The sequence below is a fragment of the Pleurodeles waltl genome, chromosome 11 (assembly GCF_031143425.1).
Source record: "Pleurodeles waltl isolate 20211129_DDA chromosome 11, aPleWal1.hap1.20221129, whole genome shotgun sequence".
NCBI lineage: Eukaryota > Metazoa > Chordata > Amphibia > Caudata > Salamandridae > Pleurodeles > Pleurodeles waltl.
Genome location: NC_090450.1, coordinates 16,181,549 through 16,201,720, shown reverse-complemented (window position 1 = coordinate 16,201,720; position 20,172 = coordinate 16,181,549). Strand labels below are relative to the sequence as shown.

Sequence of the window (20,172 nt, the reverse complement as noted above, 5' to 3'; positions counted from 1 at the left end):
AAGATCAGTGTGCTTCCATACGACATCCATCAATACACCTCAGAAAGGACCATCTCTAGGAACCATAGGCACCTTGATTTCTAGAGAAGCCCAGTGCGCGTCCATCCAACATCCATCAATACACCTCAAAAAGGACCATCTCTAGGAACCGCAATTACCTAGACTTCTAGAGATGCCCAGTGCGCGTCCATCTGACATCCATCAATAAACCTCAGAAAGGACCATCTCTAGGAACCTCAATTATCTTGACTTCTAGAGATGCCCGGTGCGTGTCCATCTGACATCCATCAATACACCTCAGAAAGGACCATCTCTAGGACCCTGAAGAACATGGACTTCTTTAAATGCCTGGTGTGCTTCCGTCACAGATCTATCAATACACCTCAGAAAGGACCATCTCTAGGAACGTCTAGTGCGCTTCCATCTGACATCCATCGATACACCACAGAAAGGACTATCTCTAGGAACCTGAAGCACCTAGGCTTCTAGAGATACCCAGCACGCTTCCATCCGACACCCATCAATACACCTCAGAAAGAACCATCTCTAGGAACCTTGAGGACCTGGACTTCTAGAGATGCACAGTGCACCTCAATCCTACATCCATCAATATGCCTCAGAAAGGATCATTTCTAGGAACCTGAGGCACCTAGACTTCTAGAAATGCCTGGTGCTCCTCCATCAGATATCTATCAATACACATCCGAAAGGACTATCTCAAGGAACACCCGGTGCGCTTCCATCCGACACCCATCAAATACACCTCAGAATGGACCATCTCTAAGAACCTTAATTACCTAGACTTCTAGAGATGTCCGGTGTGCTTCCATCCGACATTCATCAATACGCCTCAGAAAGGACGATCTCTAGGAGCCTGAAGCATCTAGACTTCTAGAGATACGTGGCGCGCTTCCATTTGACATCCATTAGAACACCTCAGAACGGACCATCTCTAAGAACCTTAAGAACCTAGACTTCCAGAGATGCCGAGTACGCATACATCAAATATCCATCATAATATCCATCAATATGCCTGCAATAGCACCTTTTCTAGGAACGATAAGCACCTAGAGAGTCCAGGTAAACTTCTGTCTGGCATCCATTGTAGCCAGAACCTCATGAGAAAGGCCAACACCTAACAACCCCAGCCTTTTCTGAACATACTACTGCAGGTTACAGGGGAACGGGTGCAAGAGACTGCCAAGAATAGGAAAGGGAAGACGACCAATCCCACATCACACTGCATGTGGACTAGCACTGTGTCCACAAAGCACACTCTAAAGGTAAAGGCTCCATTCATGTGAAGATGACTGAAGCCTACTCACACCACAGCCCCTGGACAAGGGCCCCCCTGGGGATTACCCGTTGTCAGAGCATAACTGGGGCCCTACACAGTGTCAAAGAGCAATGCCAACATACTCAATGACACACAACAGGGAAATGATATGGTCAAGCCTACGCGTGCGGCTGTAGGGTTAAAAACCTTTGGCAGAATTCCCCCATCACTGTGCGCTCACTTCATGGTGAAGGAGGCTTGTGTCCCGAGACCACGGACAGGTGCTACAGAGGTGTCTTGAGTGTCCATCAAGGCTGTATGAAGCCCTCTATCCTCCACCAGAAGACACTCCTGTAAGACAAGCGTATGTTTCTGGTTTGGACTCACATCTCCTTCAACAGGACAGGAATGGTTCTTCATGTTCATCTTGCTAGATGATCCCGGTCCCGGCAGGTGAGCCTGCGGCGTGAGAGATGAGACACCTGAACAAATGTCTGTGGCAAGAGCATGGCCATTACTACACACACGACAGACCATATGCCCAACCCCACATCCTATGTGTGGATCTGACCCAACAGGAAGGGGTCAGTACCAGCCCCTCATCGACTGGAAGAAATTCTGACTGAACGGCGAATAGAGAATGCAAGGGACATTCTAAGACACATTCCACCCCTAAGGAAAGAGGAGTGACTTAATTTGAGTAACCAGATGGCTTGGGTCCAAATCCATCTGTTTCTGTCCCTTCTGTTCCAACCTTGGTTCTTTTTCACTCTTAGTGCCGCATATAAAGAATTCGGACCATGGGCTGGAGAGGTGGCGGTCTCCTCCCGCTAGGTGGGGAACGTAGTAAGATCTGAGGCTGCTGTGAGATGATGTGGCGTAACGCCAGAGCTGCCAACTTTGGAGCTGGGGAACCAGGTTCGAGCCTCGGTGTTGGCTGAACATCCTGTGATTCTGGGCATATCACCTTACACTCCCTGTGCCTACAATTCAGCGCCTTGAGACCCTCACAAGTGATTTGCTGTGCTTTACGATCCTTGATTGATTGACTGGTTTTGATGTGAAAGCATCAGGTAGACTGCCTGGCATTCTGCTAGTTTGCCTTATTTCAAGCCAACAAGCTACAGGGACTGCAAAGTGTGCCCAGATCAGCCATGTCTTGCTGCTAACGCTCTTCCCCAAACCTATCACTGTTCAAGAGTTAGCAGTGACTCTTCCACCCCTCCATGCTTAGCAAGGAGGCGCTTGACACTTCAGTGAGCTTTAAGGAGTGTTTCTGTAGCAGTGCTGGGCTCCACGCTGGCTCCATACCGCCATGGAAGTGACGGAGAGTGGGACTCCATGTACTGTCTGTTGTCCAAGGGACTTGCTTACAAGGTCTCCTCACTTGCTGGTGTTGCGCAGGACGCAGAGAGCTGGGCTGTCTATGGCCTGTGATGAACCTTTCCTGTATTGTATTTTTGGAGCCCCCCGGCCCCCAATGGAGGGTTAAGATAGACAATAATATGAAGACCAGTGCACTTTCAGAGGACAACTCTCTGACATCATTGGTGCATGTGTATTCTCACTGCTGAGGTCACTCAGGTTTGACTCACTGAGGGCAGATGCAGGACAGAGGGACACTGAACGGAGTACTTCCCGTTCAAGCACACAGGTGTACGCTGAAGCTCACTGGTGTAGAGTTCTGTGCTAACAGAAGACCCTCCAATTTTCGAATTAAAAGGTAAATCAATCAATCAGTCATTTGTAGAGCGCGTTGCTTTCACCCCTGAGGGTATCTGGGCGTAAACATACATCAGAGTGCGCTGGCCTCCCACCATCATGGGAACAGCAGATGGAGGAAATTGAGGTAATGTGCTATTTATTCCACAAACTGGAGTATTTTCGTTTACCACCAAACTGGGATCAGGCCCTCGGGGATTAGCACATTACTTTTGTACCCCGGAGGGCTCGCCGATGCTTTAGCTCCTCCTGGTGGTCAGGTGGAGGGACTGCGAGACCGCACAGCACTGCAACCGTTTCACGTTAGTTTCAGTGTGCTGCCCTCACAAGCGGTCTGCCCATCCTAGAATAGCCCCCTGGGCAGAAAGAACTGTGGTTCCCTCACTGCTGTTGGTGAATAAATGCTTTGCAGCCTGCAGAGAGTTTTTAAAAAAAAAATAATAACTACAAAAGCAAGCACAATTGTCTTGGATGTCACCCTCTACTTCATTTTGTACGCATGCGCAGTACACTTGCGCTTGCCGACAAAACGACGCAGGCACTTTTTAGTTGCTGATCAGAGTTGGATTGGTAAATAAAAATAAAATAAAATGTACAAAAATGTTCTTTTATGGCGGGGACGGGAGCGTAAACAACACAGTGGAGAATTGGGGGGACAGCAAAGGAATATGTGGGTAAGTCGGGCAAAAGCCAAGCAACACAGGGGAGGACTGGGGTGAACGGTGAAGCAACACAGGGTCGGGTTGTGGGGACAGAGAAGCAAAACAGGGTAGGGTAGGCGGGTGGGACACACCGAAGGAACATGGGGCACGAAAGCAACAGGGGAGAGGCTGCAGGGGGCACGAAAGCAACAGAGTGGAAGGGTAGGAGTAAAAACAACCTAGAAGTTGAGGGGAAGCTAGATAGGGGTTGGGAGAAAGCAACATAGGGGGTGGGTTGGGAGAAGCAATGGGAAGCACACGGGAGAGCACGCGAGGAGGGCTGGGAGAAGCAGCCGAGCAACAGAGAGCCGCGCAGAGCACATGGGGAGATATGTACATGAGCGAGACGCCTTGAAAACACGCATTCCAATAGAGTGCTTACTACACAAAGGAACCAAGCATTGGCAAAGCCAACAGGCCACACCTTCGGGACCTATCGGCTTAGCCAACGGTCCTTAATGATGCTATACACCATGTTTACTTTTATTTTCCCTGGGGCCAAAAATATGGTCTGTGGTATGTCCAAGGGCCGCTTTGATGCCAGCAGCGTGGGGGCAGCGGAGGGGTGTAATGTAAAGTGGAGCGTAACATGCACTGGGTGTGGAATGTGAGTCGTGGACTTCTTTTAAGGGTTTCACTCCCTACTGCCCTATAAATGATGCCCCAGTCTGTACAAGAGACCGAGATTTGACAATACTGTATTATGCTTCCCCTTAGTTGTCCATCCACAGCACCCTGGGAAGCCTCCCCGCTTGTTATCAGTACCTCTAGTGAGTCACGTGTACAAAGGAAGAAGGTTGTTTACTGAACTGGAATGAAATAGAGTCTTAGACATCTCAATCTCCTTGTGCCTTTAATCTCTTGTCCATAAACATTAGGAGTGCTTAGAAGCAGGCTCAGTTAAGGTAAGAAGTGCTATAAAAACTAAAGACCGCCCGCTTTGTTGAGACTTGCACTCTCAGAGTTGCTGGTAAAAAGAGCATATTGGTTGATTTTGTAATTGTTGCCTATTCTATTCCTACAAACACTTCCTTCATTGCTTTTGATTATATCACTGCATATTTTGATGTTTGTGTGAAAAGTAGCCCTGGAAGTGTCTCTGCACTGTTTTCAACAGGTCCTTTTAACATCTAATACAATGTTTCATAATGTTCTGTGAATTACAGATTGTAGTTCATTAATCTGTGTGTGCTCTTCATACATGGAAATTAGCCTTTTGTGAGCCTTTTGTGTGTTAACACTTAATACTGAAGGAAAAGCAGAGAAGTGCACATCTGATGCTTGAGTAAATGCTATTTAAAGTACAGTATGCTGCTTCCTTCAAGACCGGCTTGAAAACAGAATCGCTTTAAGGAACTGTACCATCAAGGACCCGTGCAAGAACTATATTTCGGAACTGGCATGCCGCAGTGGTGCATGAACGATTTTCAGAGCGGGGGTGCTGCTATTAATGTTACATCAATGAAGTCATAGGGATTGTGAAAAAGGCATGTGTCGTGCACGGAACACGTGTAGACATGTATTCGGCAGGGGAGTGGTAAGGGTATAGTATGTACTTGGTGGTATCTTTTGGAACACACTTTTGCAAATATATAACTAAAGCACGGTGTGGTAGTGCAACATCATTTGTAGACAACACGTTCTTGTGCTCTGAAATGAGCACTTCATCTGCACAGACTTACAGTTTTACTCCTGAAACTATGCAGCTCACAAACGGTAATCTGTGGAAATCAGGCTTAATCGAATATTTCATTTGTACATCTGCAAAATGCACTGATTTGTTTGATTCCTATTAAAATCTTTGTTTACGCCACACTTCAGAATTACAAAAAAAAGTGCTTAATTTTTGCTTTTCTAATTGCTAATATACACTGACATATGTGTACAATTCATTTGCAATAATTTAGATGTTGTTGTGTAAAACATTCCATCCTGCAGTCTTTCTTTTCACACTCTTTGTACCCAGCAAGATTGTTGCATAGCTCACTTTGTAAAATCCCCCATTTTGCTGTCAGAGAAGGAAAAATAAACACAGACCTCACTTTTGAAAGAATAAACATCAGTTTGTCAGAAGACAAAGCCGGACACCTGACCTCTGTCTCTGGGGTTACAGCAAACATGCCAAGATAAAAACAAAATTAAAGGGGCTTTTTAATGCTGATTTGCATTTTGAACTCTGGTAGCTTAAGCCACCGCTCTGTGAACTAGTATAAAAGGGAGACAGCTGAAAACACATGCCCTCTCAAGGAGTGTCTCTCGAAAAAGAAAAAAAAAAAAAAAGAGTTCCAGGGAAGCGAGCACTCGTGGAAGAATACAAGGAGCTACACAAAGGTGTGGAGAGAAGGCTATGTGCCACTGGAGGGACAAAGATATGCTGGACAACCTAAACCAAAATAGTCAGTGAACACGACGGAAGCAAATGCGAGCTACAAAACACAAACCCAATGGAAGGAATGCATTCCTAGATAAGCTTTCAGCATGTCCCCTATATGTCTGGTAGGCTTCTCCCTAAAATGCAGTGCTTAAAAAGCAAGCAGTGGAAGCAGCGATGTCAGCCAATCAAAGAGACTGTAAAGCAGCAATGCACCATGGGAGGGACAAACACAAGATTGACAAGCTGGGAAACAAATACGAATCAGGCAAATGAAAGTGACAACAAAAGCCAATCAATGGTAGGAGATGGGCAGGCTCCAAGCCCTTCTATGTTCTCAGGATGCAACAATATGCCTTGCAGACAGCAACACTTGCACTATTTAGTAGGCGTGACCTAAAAATGATTAAAAGCGCTTTCACCCAAATCGTCACAGCTAAGTGCCAGGGGCACCGCTGTTTGCATGACCTTAATGCAGATAGCTCTGTGCATCCTCTGAAGACTGGTGCCCTGGGCTTAGCCCAGCTCACCCATACCAAAGGCTGGCCTTGCTAACACACACTGGATCAGAGCTCTGCATGCCTCCGCCTGTTTGATGGGAAGCGCATCCCATAAAAGGGGAAGATACCCCATGGCGCTCCGGGCTCCAATCAGTTTGTATCCGTGCAAAGGTCCGATCAGCCCCCTACGGCCACATTAACCGGCGGGTGCACAGTATGCACCCAAGGTGGTAGAATAGCAACAGTGGGCTGGTAATATGGGGGCTCTGTCCCTTTAGGGGCTTGTAGCAGTATGGTGTGGCACCCAGGCCCTTTTGCTCTACACTGTACCATGGTCTTTAGGCGCTATCATTGCCAGAAGGTATGCTTGCACTAATACCGACTTGTGTAAATCACTGCACCACTGTCGGTCACGCTTGCTCACAAGTGCACAGGAGTACTGCAGACTCTATGCTCAATAAAATATTGGTATCTTTGCTAAGATTGCAAACAGCTATCAGAACTGCGCCATCAATCAATCATGTGTTTTAAAGCACACTACTCACCCATAGGGCCTCAAGGCGTTGAGGGTTGTGCCCTCAAAAGAATAGCAGGTAACAAGGGCTTTGAAGTGGTTGTATTTTGGAAGGGTGGTGCCTGGGTTCACAGAGCCACTTTTGGGGCACTTTTAGTCCAAAGGCTAACCTGCAGGTAGGATATTAAAATCTGACCTTAATTGGGGTGACTGGTAGTTACGAAAGGAGATATTGCTGCAGTAAGCCCCTCACACACCCTGGGCATCGGTGCCACCCCAACGCGACTCGCTGACAATGGAATGAAGCGCTAAGCTGGCGCGGGAGTGCGAGAATTACAGTGATCCATGCTCCCATGTGTGCTGATTATGTGACGGGTCAGTGTGCAGCCATTTTGGTGTTTACATATCTGCTGACGTCAACTACACTCTTATGTGTTCAAGCCAATGTTATGAAACAACAGGATAAGTAACAGGGCTCCAAGACTTACCTTGTAGACTCGAAACTTGGCCAGGAACGGGAAGGATCTCTTCAGTGCCTCAAAGCGCTTCATCTTGGACCACCGTGGGCTTCAAGGCCAGCTGAAAGGGTGGTGGGTGAGAATGGAGGGCAGGCAGGCGATGCGACTGAAAGATGTCTTCAGTTTTCCACCTGACATGCTCCCATTGGTTCGTTCCAGGTGTCCATCTTGTCTCTTTCGAGGTTCATCTCTTCCAAGATGGCAGGCACCTCCTGGGGAAGAGCGACATGTGACCATCGGTTCCTAGGTGGATCCTGCACTTTCAGGGTTCAGTCACACGGCCATGCTAGGGCTTCCCAGGGGGGAGGGACCATGTCGCCCTGGGAGTCATTACTTCAGTCTTTTCCCAAGAAGCCAGAGCCCTGGGATATCAAGTCACAGCTCTCCAGAAGTTTGTGAGTGTGGGAAAAGCCAGCTAGATCTAAAGCACCTCGAGTCTCAGGCTGACATATGCTACAGATCAAGGAGTCGAAGACTGAAAGAACATGATGGAATCCAAAGCGCCTCGACTCTCAGGATGACATGCGCCACAGATCAGCGAGTCGAAGACTAAAACAAGAACACTCTGGGATCCAAAGCGCCTTGAGTCTCAGGCTGACATGCTGCAAATCAGTGAGTTGAAAATTAGAACAGGAACACAGTGGCACCCAAGGCGCCTTGACACAGGCTGACGCCCTGCGGATCAGCAAGTCGAACTCTGGAAGAACACCTTGGGCTCCAATGTCCCCTCGCTGTCGAGCTCAGCGCCCTCTGCTAAACAAGGAATCAAAAGATGGAAGGTCTGATGAGATCCAGCGTCCTTGGCGATCATCTGATCGCAGGTCTGCAGGTGAAAGATTCTGTTGGGATCCAACGACCCCAGGGTCTCAGCATCTCCCAAAGAAACAAAGGGTCAAAGGCTGGAAGAGCCCGTCCAGGCCTCGGCTCGCCGTCCACGGGTGGTCCCTGGGATCAGGTCCATGGGATGTCAGATCAGCAAACTCCTCCAATCTGTGGGGGAGGAAAGAACACCCCTAGACCCAGCACCTCCATTTTCTCCGCTCAGCATCCTCTGCTGCCATTGGGAAAGGGAGATGAAAGGCCCTGCAATGATCCAGTGCCCTGGGATCTCAGCTCGGGATCCAGTGATGATCCCTTCTAGGGGAGAAGAAAGGTCCTGCCGCCATACAATGCCCAAGGATCTCAGTTTGGCATTTTCTGCTGATCTTTGCGGATCCAGAGATGAATAACCATGCAATGATCCAGTGCCCTGTGATCTCAGCTCAGCATCCACTGCTATTGCTCGGGAAGGGGAGGAGAAAAGTCTACCCAGAATCCAACGCCTTCTGATATCACCTCAGCATCATCTGTGTTGATGTTCAATCTGCAGATACATGGTCCAGCCTCGATCCAATGCCCCTAGATCTCAGTTCAGCATCTTCTACAGATTCTTGAGATCCAGAAATGAATGGTCCTGCAAAGATCCAGTGTTGTGGGATCTAGGTTCAGGATCCACTTCCATTCCTTGTACTCTAGACATGAACGGTCCTTCAAAGATCCAGTGCTTAGGATTTAAGCTCAGGATCCACTTGGGATGAATGGTCCTGCAAAGATCCAGTGGTCTGGGATCTAAGGTCAGATCAGCTGCTGATCCTTGGGATCGAGGGATGAATGGCCCTGCAAATAGCCAGTGGTCTCGGATCTCGGCTGGCTGATGATCCTTGGTATCAAGGGATGAATGGACCTGGAAAGATCCAGTGGTCTGGGATCTAAAGTCAGGATCAGCTGTTGATCCTTGGGATCGAGGGATGAATGGACCTGGAAAGATCCAGTGGTCTCGGCTAGCTGCTGATCCTTGGGGTGGGAGGTCAAAAGTCCTGGTCAGATTAAATGCTGCAACATGTCAGTTTAAGGTCCTCTGCCGGTCCATGAACCTGTGAGTGAAAGATCTTCTCCACAATACAACCCCACCCCTGCGATCTCAGCTCAGCATCCTCTGTCCACCCCTGGGACCAGGAGGTGAAAGGGCCTGACCACAATTCGATGTGATCCCAGTTCAATATCCTCTATTCGAACTTGGGACCAGTAACTGTGTTCATAATCGAACGCCAAGTGATCTCAGCTCAGCATCCTCTGTTGATAAAGAGTCCAGGAGATGAAAGGTTCTGACCACATCCAAGGGCACAGGATCTTAGCTCAGCATCCTCAGTGGGATCCACGGGTCCGGGAGGTGAAAGGTCCTGTCCATAAACGAACCCCCCCTCTGATCTCAGCTCAGCATCTTCTCATGGCCCAAAGGTCCAGGGGGTGAAAGGTCTGTACACAATCCAACCCCCTGTGATCTCAGCTCCGCATCTTCTCATGAACCATAGGGGCAGGGGGTGAAAGGTACTGCCCATAGTCCAGCACCCCGTGATGTCAGCATCATCTCATGACCCACAATTTGGGCAGGTGAAAGGTCCTGTCCACAATCCAACCCCCTGGAGATGTCCGCTCAACATCTTCTCATGAGCCACTGGTCCGGGGGGTAAAAGGACCTGAGCATATTGCAACACCCCTATACTCAGCTCAGCATTTTCTCATGGCCCATGGCTCGGGGTCGTGAAAGGTCCTGTACATAATCCAAAACACCGTGATCTCAGCTCAGCATCTTCTCATGACCCATGGAACGGAGGGTGAAAGGTCCCCTACATAATCCAAACCCTCCACTCCCCTGTGAGCTCAGCATCTTCTCGTGACCCATGGAACGGAGGGTGAAAGGCAGAGCCCACATCCAGAGGCGCAGGATCTCAGCTCAGCATCTTCTCATGACCCAAGGGGCGGGATGAAAGGCAGAGCCCACATCCATAGGAGCAGGATCTCAGCTCAGCATTTTCTCATGACCCAAGGGGCGGGGGGTGAAAGGCAGAGCCCACATCCAGAGACGGAGGGTCTCAGCGCAGCATCTTCTCATGACCCAAGGGGCGGGGGGCAGAGTCCACATCCAGCGGCGCAGGATCTCCGCTCAGCATCTTCTCATGACCCAAGGGGCTGGGGTGAAAGGCAGAGCCCACATCCAGAGGCGCAGGATCTCAGCTCAGCATCTTCTCATGACCCAAGGGGCTGGGGTGAAAGGCAGAGCCCACATCCAGAGGCGCAGGATCTCAGCTCAGCATCTTCTCATGACCCATGGGGCGGGGGGCAGAGTCCACATCCAGCGGCGCAGGATCTCCGCTCAGCGGCCTGAAGGCTGAACCCTGTTCCAAACCCTCTACTGGAGAAAGTGAGCGAGGCGCTTTCCTCTGCAGACGGCACCTTGGGGGGGCTGGAGGTCCCCCCCGCCTTGGCAGGCTCAGCATCTTCTTATGTGAATCAGCAGCAGTGACACCCCCGTCTGAGAGGGGCTGGGCGTGCCCAAGTACAGGGTCCTGCTGGGCCTCTAAACATCCCCAGTGTTACGCAACACTGAAATTAGGAAACCCAGGCCGGATCCAGGAACGGCACCAGGGACAGGGCCACGTCTTGGAGGCCGTGCCCTGCCCGCTGAGGGGGACCGGATGCCTCTTTAGACCATCCTCGAACAAGCATGGGCATCAGCACGACCCATACGCTCCAAAAATAGTCCAGAAGGCTCACTGAAGCCTGAGCGTCATAAACAAGGCGCTGATCCACGGGGCGGCTGTGCGCACAGAGTCCACGGGCGCATCCATGGGCCCGCGTCAGGGCGAGTGTCCGTGGGAGATCCTGGCACAGCTGGGGCACCCCGGCGGGTAGCACAGACCAGGCCTCCCCCGGGGGCCGAACACAGCCGGCTCTGTGCTATTCCCGGACAGCAAAGACCATTTGATCGGCTGCCAAAGGCTGGGGCTGGCGCGTCGCAGGCTTCCTTCCGGCCAGGCCTCTCGAAGGGGCTCGGGAGGGCTGGCCCTCAGCGCCCCTCCGCCGCATTCCCACACACAGCACCCTGTCGCTGCCAGGGGTGTGGGTATCGGAGTGGGTGGACGCTTGCAGGGGTGTGGCATAACACAGAGTGTACCACCGCCTGTGCCAGGGGTGGGCGACCTCTGACAGTGCATGGAGAGGGGTAGAAGCATCCAGGGGGTGAGGCCGGGGCACAGCGCATAGAGCCCCCGCCTGTGCCAGGGGTGGGCGACCTCTGACAGTGCATGGAGAGGGGTAGAAGCATCCAGGGGGTGAGGCCGGGGCACAGCGCATAGAGCCCCCGCCTGTGCCAGGGGTGGGCGACCTCTGACAGTGCATGGAGAGGGGTAGAAGCATCCAGGGGGTGAGGCCGGGGCACAGCGCATAGAGCCCCCGCCTGTGCCAGGGGTGGGCGACCTCTGACAGTGCATGGAGAGGGGTAGAAGCATCCAGGGGGTGAGGCCGGGGCACAGCGCATAGAGCCCCCGCCTGTGCCAGGGGTGGGCGACCTCTGACAGTGCATGGAGAGGGGTAGAAGCATCCAGGGGGTGAGGCCGGGGCACAGCGCATAGAGCCCCCGCCTGTGCCAGGGGTGGGCGACCTCTGACAGTGCACGGAGAGGGGCGGAACTTCCCCGGGGAGGGGGGTGTTAGGGACAGCACACATGCACTCTGTCTGTGCCAGGAATGGGTAACCTCCCAGAGTGCATGGAAAGGGACACCGTCTTCCCAGCGGTATGGACAGGGCAACAACACACAGGTGGGTAACGTCTTTGTTTAGACAGGGACAGAAGCTTCCTGGGGATGTGTTCGTGGGCACAGCACAGAGTATACGCTCTGTGCCAGGTGTGGGTGACCCTGTTACTGGATTATGGAAGAGGTGGGCGCATCCGGGCGGGGCCAGCATGTGCCAGGAGTCTGTACACTGGACCACAATAGAGGGCACCTTGACTATGCCAAGAGGACGGGGTCTCGTAGTGCATGGCGAGGGATGGACGCTCAAGGAGTGCCCAGAGCCCACAGCTGTGCCAGGGATGTGGGCATCCCGGAAAGTGACGGAGCAGGACCGCGCGGCAGCTGAGCCAAGGCCCCCCTAAGGATGCGTGGAGAAGCTGGGAGCCTCCAAGGGGGTGTATTGAGGTGCACCGGCTCACAGACCACCCCAACCTATTCCTGTCGGGAGGAACACCCTCATTCTGAGGGAAAGGGCAGAGAGATTCCCCCCCATTCCATCAACCCCCCACACACAGGCCTCCAGGCCCTTGAGTTGTCAACCCCACCCATAAATACTGCAGCCGCCCCTCCCCCCACCCCCTAACGACGCACAGCCACAGAGTTTACAAGGACTCCGAGGCTCGCAAGCCCCCATCCATCGAGATCGAGACCCCAATCCCCCCCATAAAACGCCCGCCTGGAGCTTCGAAGCCGAGACCCCAACCCCGAGGACCCCCTCATCACTTACAAACAGCAGAGGGGGCTCCTCGTGATGTGTATATTGTCTACTCAAGTCTGTAACATGAAAATAGAGAAGAGGATAAGGAATTTGTAAATACAGACATACATACATACATACATACAGACATACATACATAAAAAAGGCACTACAGAAACAAGAGACAACCCGCGGCCCCGAAACCAAGCCCAGGACATCTACTGTCCAGGCACCAAGGCCAGGCCCAGCTAGCTGGCACACTGTGATCTTGGGCAAATCGACACTCCCGTCTGTCTAATCAACAACCTGGCACAGTGTGGCCTTGGGCAAACCACCTCAGTGCCGCGTTCACGGTCTGCGCGTGCACGCAGGGTGGCAGAAATAATATCAAATAGGACGGATTTCTTGGAGGCTCACTGGGCAGGTCTGAGGTCACTCCCTGCGGCCCGCTGACCTCACCGTGAGGCACCCATGGGCGAGATGAGTACTTGCTGCAGACACCAGTGCGTGACTCACGCCTGGTTACCTCACCCTCTGAGTGACACCCGCTATTAAGACCCAAGAGGCACGTGTGGTGTGGGAGGAATGTCCTCTAGCAGACAGGCTGTTACTTGTGCTTTAAATGGGCCGGTGCTCGCAGGTACTGTGTACCGGCACTTTGCTGCTAAGGAGAGTACCGGTACTCATTAGCTGCTAGTGAGCACTAGGCTGTAGAGTGGGACCTGCCTCTGACAGCTAAGGTGCTTCTGTGGCCTGAACTGACCCCCGCTGAGCCATCCAGCAGGGGGTATGTGCCCACTGTCCGGGCACTCGCCATCAGGCGGTGTTTGACAGAACAGGTCCATTCAGGCCCTGTGCTGCCAGTCACATTCACACTATCGTGTGCACTTGTGCAAACACTGGAATGGAGGCAGCCCCGCTGGCAGGGGCAGCTAACACAGCCCTGGCAGGGAAGAGGTCTTAAATGGCTTCAATCCCACCTGTCTTGTGATCGAGGGTCTGCTTATGTGTGTGTGTGTGTGAGACAAACGCTGATGAAAGGGGGAGGGAACCAGAACACTTTAAGGACGGTGTGGAATGGGCTTGTTTGTTTGTGTGTGTGCACGTTGGAGAATATACAGTATTGTGCAAAACCACCGCAAATAACAGCATGGCATTACGATACATATCATTGTGTTTCGCTTTCATTGTGTGCAACGAGTTAACTTGTTTTGTTTAAACACATGCCTTGTTATGAGCTGCAACTGGTATGTAAGTCATAAAGCATCCCCGGTCTTGCTCTTAGCCCCGCCCCTAGCCCCGCCCACCACACTACTAGTTCATGTTAAGGAGTACCTGCACTTATGTTTTCCCATTTGAAGCACTTCACAAGGCACTGTGTGATCCTGGGCAAATCCCTTTCTACCCATATCCACTTATGGCAAAAACTGAGAACTGGGAAGTGGAGTGGCGGCCTATCAGTGGGTAAATGGTGTTTTTTTTTTTATTCCGTGAGCTGGCTTCAGTGCACATGTGGCACAAGGCCATAGGTCACAAGTGGTGTGGTTAGTACCCGGGGGCGCGCCGTGCTCTGCCCAGGCCTGGGTACAACACTGAGCTCTGATTGGCTAAGTTGCTAGACGTCAGGGTACACCATTGGGAGTGGACAGCCAGGGTGGAAGGAGCCACCCCCCCCCCCCTGAGGACGGAGAGGGGTTTGCTGCTCTCAGGGAATCAGGTTTTATGGAACAGAGGTCCCTAAACAAACCGTATAACAAAGAACACACTGAGAATGGAATAATGCCCAGGTTACTTGTACAATTAACTGTTTAGAACCATATAATTTTATTGATACAACTAAAATAATGTGTAGAGGTGGAGACCCCCACGGGGCACACCCCAACAAGTGACAGAAAATAACTCAGGCATACATGTGTGAGGGAAAAATACAAAGCTCGCGAATAAACAAAGCTTGACACATCTGCACCTGTCATCAATTGTACACAGTAAATAAGGTCAGAGGTTTTTAAGTCGATGACGTTTCCATCCTCTTAGTTATAGGATCTTCACCAGGACATGATAATGCACGCCTGGGCTGTCTTACCCAATGGGAACCAAAGATCAAGGAAAGCAAAACTGCACCAAACAGTCAGAACATCTACCGGAGGGCAGAAGCTAACCAGGGGTCTCCCGGCAAGATCCCCTGGACCACTTCACAGGCGGGGAAAATTGGTGCAAATGCCCCGCGCTGCAGTGGGAATAGTTCATGCGGCGACGTAAATCTCCCACCAGGAGACCAGGAGGGGTAGCATAATCACAATAAAATACGCCGGGAAATCCCAAAATAGAGCCTGCTCTCAACCATAGTGCCCAAGAGGCAGAGTAAATGGGGACCTCTCCATGATCCTGGCAGACCCCGGTTCAGCAGGAGGTCAGGTGGAGTCCAGCGGTCCAGGCAGGAGAAATGGGTGAATGAATGATTCCTGTGGAAAGGGCCTAAGTTACTCTACACTGCTGTAGGGTGGTCATTGCATATCTTCGTGGATTAGCAGTCCAGGGTTCAATGGCACTGATGGGGCGCCTGCTTATAGCTCATTAAGTCTGTTCTTTCAATCTCTGGCTAACCTTACCCCATCCAGGAACAATACAGTCATCTGCTGACTTTTGCTTCTACCTTGAGAAAGCACTGAGTCTTTCTACAGACCAGAGCGAAACGTGTCATCTCTCCAAATGCCTTAGCAAATAGACGCAGTCAGCAAGCCTTCCTATTGCAACTTTTTGTTTGAAAATATACATGAACTGGTGTCTTCATAAAGTGCTAGGTTCCACATCAATTGCACCCCCTCACCACTTAAAAAATATAAATAATTTGAGGTTTCTGGGACAAATGGAAGGCTTATCTGTTCTTCTCTACAGGACAGCGACCATCCGGCCTTCAAAAATAACTTAAAAACTTAAGTAGCCTCTTCCAAACCCAACACCAAAACAGAGCAGGAGACAGGGCGAAAATCTGGATCCCAAAGGATACAATGAGTCAGAAAGATATTAAACATCCAAGAAAGAAGTGACTCAAACAAATGGACTCGGCAAAAACAAAAATACTCTTCCACTATGGTTCGGTTTCCTCCTTCCTCAGGTAGTACAAGATTATTTGCACAGCGGTTGCACAGCTGACGCGGCTGGATTTTCAGAAAGCATCCTGATTGAAGATTACATTTGCAATGTGAAATCAATGCAGTCCTGAGTGTGTGTGTGGGTGTGTGTGTGTGTGTGTATATATATATATATATATGGAAAATGTCACTTACCCAGTGTACATCTGTTTGTGGCATTAGTCGCTGCAGATTCACATGCTGTGCACATCCCGCCATGTGGTGTTGGGCTCAGAGTGTTACAAGTTGTTTTTCTTTGAAGAAGTCTTTTCGAGTCACGAGATCGAGGGACTCCTCCCATTTCGGCTCCATTGCGCATGGGCGTCGACTCCATCTTAGATTGTTTTCCCCGCAGAGGGTGAGGTAGGAGTTGTGTATGCTAGTAACAGTGCCCATGCAATGGAGTGAATACGTATGTACATAATGTAGTTTAAAGTAATATATTTATAAATTTACAAATGTTTAAGATCTACTTCTAAACGGCTACAGGCTCCCGGGGAGGCGGGTGGGCGCATGTGAATCTGCAGCGACTAATGCCACGAACAGATGTACACTGGGTAAGTGACATTTTCCGTTTGATGGCATGTGTAGCTGCAGATACACATGCTGTGCATAGACTAGTAAGCAGTTATCTCCCCATAAGCGGTGGTTCAGCCTGTAGGAGTTGAAGTTGTTTGAAACAATGTTCGTAGTACAGCTTGACCTACTGTGGCTTGTTGTGCAGTTAACACATCTACACAGTAGTGCTTGGTAAATGTATGAGGCGTAGACCATGTTGCTGCCTTACATAGTTCGGTCATTGGAATATTTCCTAGAAAGGCCAAGGTAGCACCTTTCTTTCTGGTTGAGTGTGCCTTTGGTGTAATAGGCAGCTCTCTCTTTGCTTTAAGATAGCAGGTTTGAATACACTTAACTATCCATCTAGCAATGCCTTGTTTTGAAATTGGATTTCCTGTATGAGGTTTTTGAAAGGCAATAAATAGTTGTTTTGTCTTTCGAATTAGTTTTGTTCTGTCAATGTAGTACATTAGTGCTCTTTTGATGTCTAATGTATGTAGTGCTCTTTCAGCTACAGAATCTGGCTGTGGGAAGAACACTGGTAATTCTACCGTTTGATTCAAGTGGAACGGTGAGATTACTTTTGGTAAAAATTTAGGATTTGTCCGTAGAACAACTTTATTTTTGTGTATTTGAATAAATGGTTCTTGAATGGTAAATGCTTGAATTTCACTCACTCTTCTTAGAGATGTGATGGCAATTAAGAATGCAACTTTCCACGTTAAGTATTGCATTTCACAAGAGTGCATGGGCTCAAAAGGTGGACCCATGAGTCGTGTTAGGACAATGTTGAGGTTCCATGAAGGAACTGGTGGTGTTCTTGGTGGTATAATTCTCTTTAGGCCTTCCATAAACGCTTTTATGACTAGTATCCTAAATAATGAAGTTGAGTGCGTAATTTGCAGGTAAGCTGAAATTGCCGTAAGATGTATTTTAATGGAAGAGAAAGCTAGTTTTGATTTTTGCAAATGTAGTAAGTATCCTACTATATCTTTTGCAGATGCGTGTAAAGGTTGAATTTTATTATTATGGCAGTAATAAACAAATCTTTTCCACTTATTTGCATAGCAGTTTCTAGTGGTAGGTTTTCTAGCTTGTTTTATGACCTCCATACATTCCTGTGTGAGGTCTAAGTGCCCGAATTCTAGGATTTCAGGAGCCAAATTGCTAGATTCAGCGATGCTGGATTTGGATGTCTGATCTGTTGTTTGTGTTGTGTTAACAGATCTGGTCTGTTTGGTAGTTTGACATGAGGTACTACTGAAAGGTCTAGTAGTGTTGTGTACCAAGGTTGCCTTGCCCATGTTGGTGCTATTAGTATGAGTGAGTTTGTTTTGACTCAACTTGTTTACTAGATATGGAAGAAGTGGGAGAGGGGGAAAAGCGTACGCAAATATCCCTGACCAGTTCATCCATAGTGCATTGCCCTGAGACTGATGTTGTGGGTACCTGGATGCGAAGTTTTGGCATTTTGAGTTTTCTTTTGTTGCAAATAGATCTATTTGTGGCGTTCCCCACATTCTGAAGTAAGTGTTCAGTATTTGGGGGTGAATTTCCCATTCGTGGATCTGTTGGTGATCCCGAGAGAGATTGTCTGCTAACTGATTCAGAATCCCTGGAATAAATTGTGCTATTAGGCGAATGTGGTTGTGAATCGCCCAATGCCATATTTTGTGTGTCAGGAGACACAACTGTGTTGAGTGTGTTCCTCCCTGTTTGTTTAGGTAATACATTGTTGTCATGTTGTCTGTTTTGACAAGAGTGTATTTGTGGGTTATTATGGGTTGAAATGCTTTCAGCGCTAGAAACACCGCTAACAGTTCTAAGTGATTTATATGAAACTGTCTTTGCTGAGTGTCCCATTGTCCTTGGATGCTGTGTTGATTGAGGTGTGCTCCCCACCCTATCATGGAGGCATCTGTCGTTATTACGTATTGTGGCACTGGGTCTTGGAAAGGCCGCCCTTGGTTTAAATTTATACTGTTCCACCATTGAAGCGAGATGTATGTTTGGCGGTCTATCAACACCAGATCTAGAAGTTGACCCTGTGCTTGTGACCATTGTGATGCTAGGCACTGTTGTAAGGGCCGCATGTGCAGCCTTGCATTTGGGACAATGGCTATGCATGAAGACATCATGCCTAGCAGTTTCATTACTATTTTGACCTGTATCTTTTGGTTTGGATACATGGCTTGTATTACATTGTGAAATGTTTGGACTCTTTGTCGACTTGGAGTGGCAATTCCTTTTACTGTGTTGATTGTTGCTCCTAGGTATTGCTGTGTTTGACACGGCAGAAGGTGTGACTTTGAGTAATTGATTGAGAAACCTAGTTTGTGTAGGGTTTCTAGGACATATTTTGTGTGTTGTGAACACCGTTCTTGCGTGTTGGTTTTGATTAACCAATCGTCTACGTACGGGAACACATGTATTTGCTGCCTTCTGATATGTGCAGCTACTACTGCTAGACATTTTGTAAAAATTCTTGGCGCAGTTATTATTCCGAATGGCAACACTTTGAATTGGTAATGTATCCCTTGGAATACAAACCTTAGATACTTTCTGTGTGAAGGATGTATTGGTATATGGAAATATGCATCCTTTAGATCCAGTGTTGTCATGTAGTCTTGTTGTTTGAGCAGTGGGATTACTTCTTGTAATGTAACCATGTGAAAGTGGTCTGATTTGATGTATGTATTTAATATTCTGAGATCTAGTATAGGTCTTAGAGTTTTGTCTTTTTTGGGTATTAGAAAGTACAGTGAGTAAACTCCTGTGTTTAGTTCTTGTTTTGGTACTAATTCTATTGCCTCTTTTTGGAGCAATGCTTGAACTTCCAATCCTAGAAGATTTATATGTTGTTTTGACATACTGTGTGGGACTGTTGGAGGAAATTCGAGAAATTCTATGCAATAACCATGCTGGATAATTGCTAGTACCCAAGTATCTGTTGTTATCTCCTCCCAATGTTTGTAAAATTGGCTTAGTCTTCCCCCCACAGGTGTTATGTGATGGGGATGTGTGACTTGTAAGTCACTGCTTATTTTGAGGACTTTTGGGGCTTTGGAATTTTCCTCTATTTGTTTGGAATTGTCCCCCTCTATATTGCCCCCGAAAACTTCCCCGCTGATATTGGCTTTGGTAAGTGGGCCTTGATGGTGATGTTGTGGTTTCTGTAGGTTGTCCTCGAAACCCTCCCCTAAAAGGTGTTTTGCGAAATGTGCCTCTGCTCTGCGGGGAGTAGAGTGCGCCCATGGCTTTTGCTGTATCAGTGTCTTTCTTTAGTTTATCAATAGCAGTGTCGACCTCCGGCCCAAACAACTGCTGTTCATTAAATGGCATATTTAGCACGGCTTGTTGAATTTCCAGCTTGAACCCTGACGTGCGCAGCTTATTGTTATTGCAGTATTTACTGTCCTTGCAGCCGTATCTGCTGCATCCATTGAAGACCGTATCTGATTATTAGAGATACTTTGTCCTTCTTCCACCACTTGTTGTGCTCTTTTTTGGAACTCCTTGGGTAAGTGTTCTATCAAATGTTGCATCTCCTCCCAGTGAGCTCTATCATATC

General features: G+C 49.0%; 1 protein-coding gene across 9 annotated transcripts in view; it reads right to left on the bottom strand.

Annotated features, from left to right (window-relative positions):
• TNK2 (tyrosine kinase non receptor 2) overlaps positions 1 to 20,172 on the bottom strand; it is a 372,582-nt gene that overhangs the window by 190,101 nt on the left and 162,309 nt on the right. Inside the window, exon 1 of one of the 9 annotated variants that reach the window (XM_069212829.1) lies at positions 7,573 to 11,434. The exons of 6 other annotated variants lie outside the window; for them this stretch is intronic. In XM_069212829.1, the coding sequence (XP_069068930.1) occupies positions 7,573 to 7,635 (63 nt within the window). In that variant the 5' untranslated portion in view covers positions 7,636 to 11,434. Of the gene's footprint in view, positions 1 to 7,572; positions 11,435 to 20,172 lie in introns of those variants that run through there. 2 more of the 9 variants (XM_069212820.1, XM_069212822.1) reach the window with 2 other exon arrangements.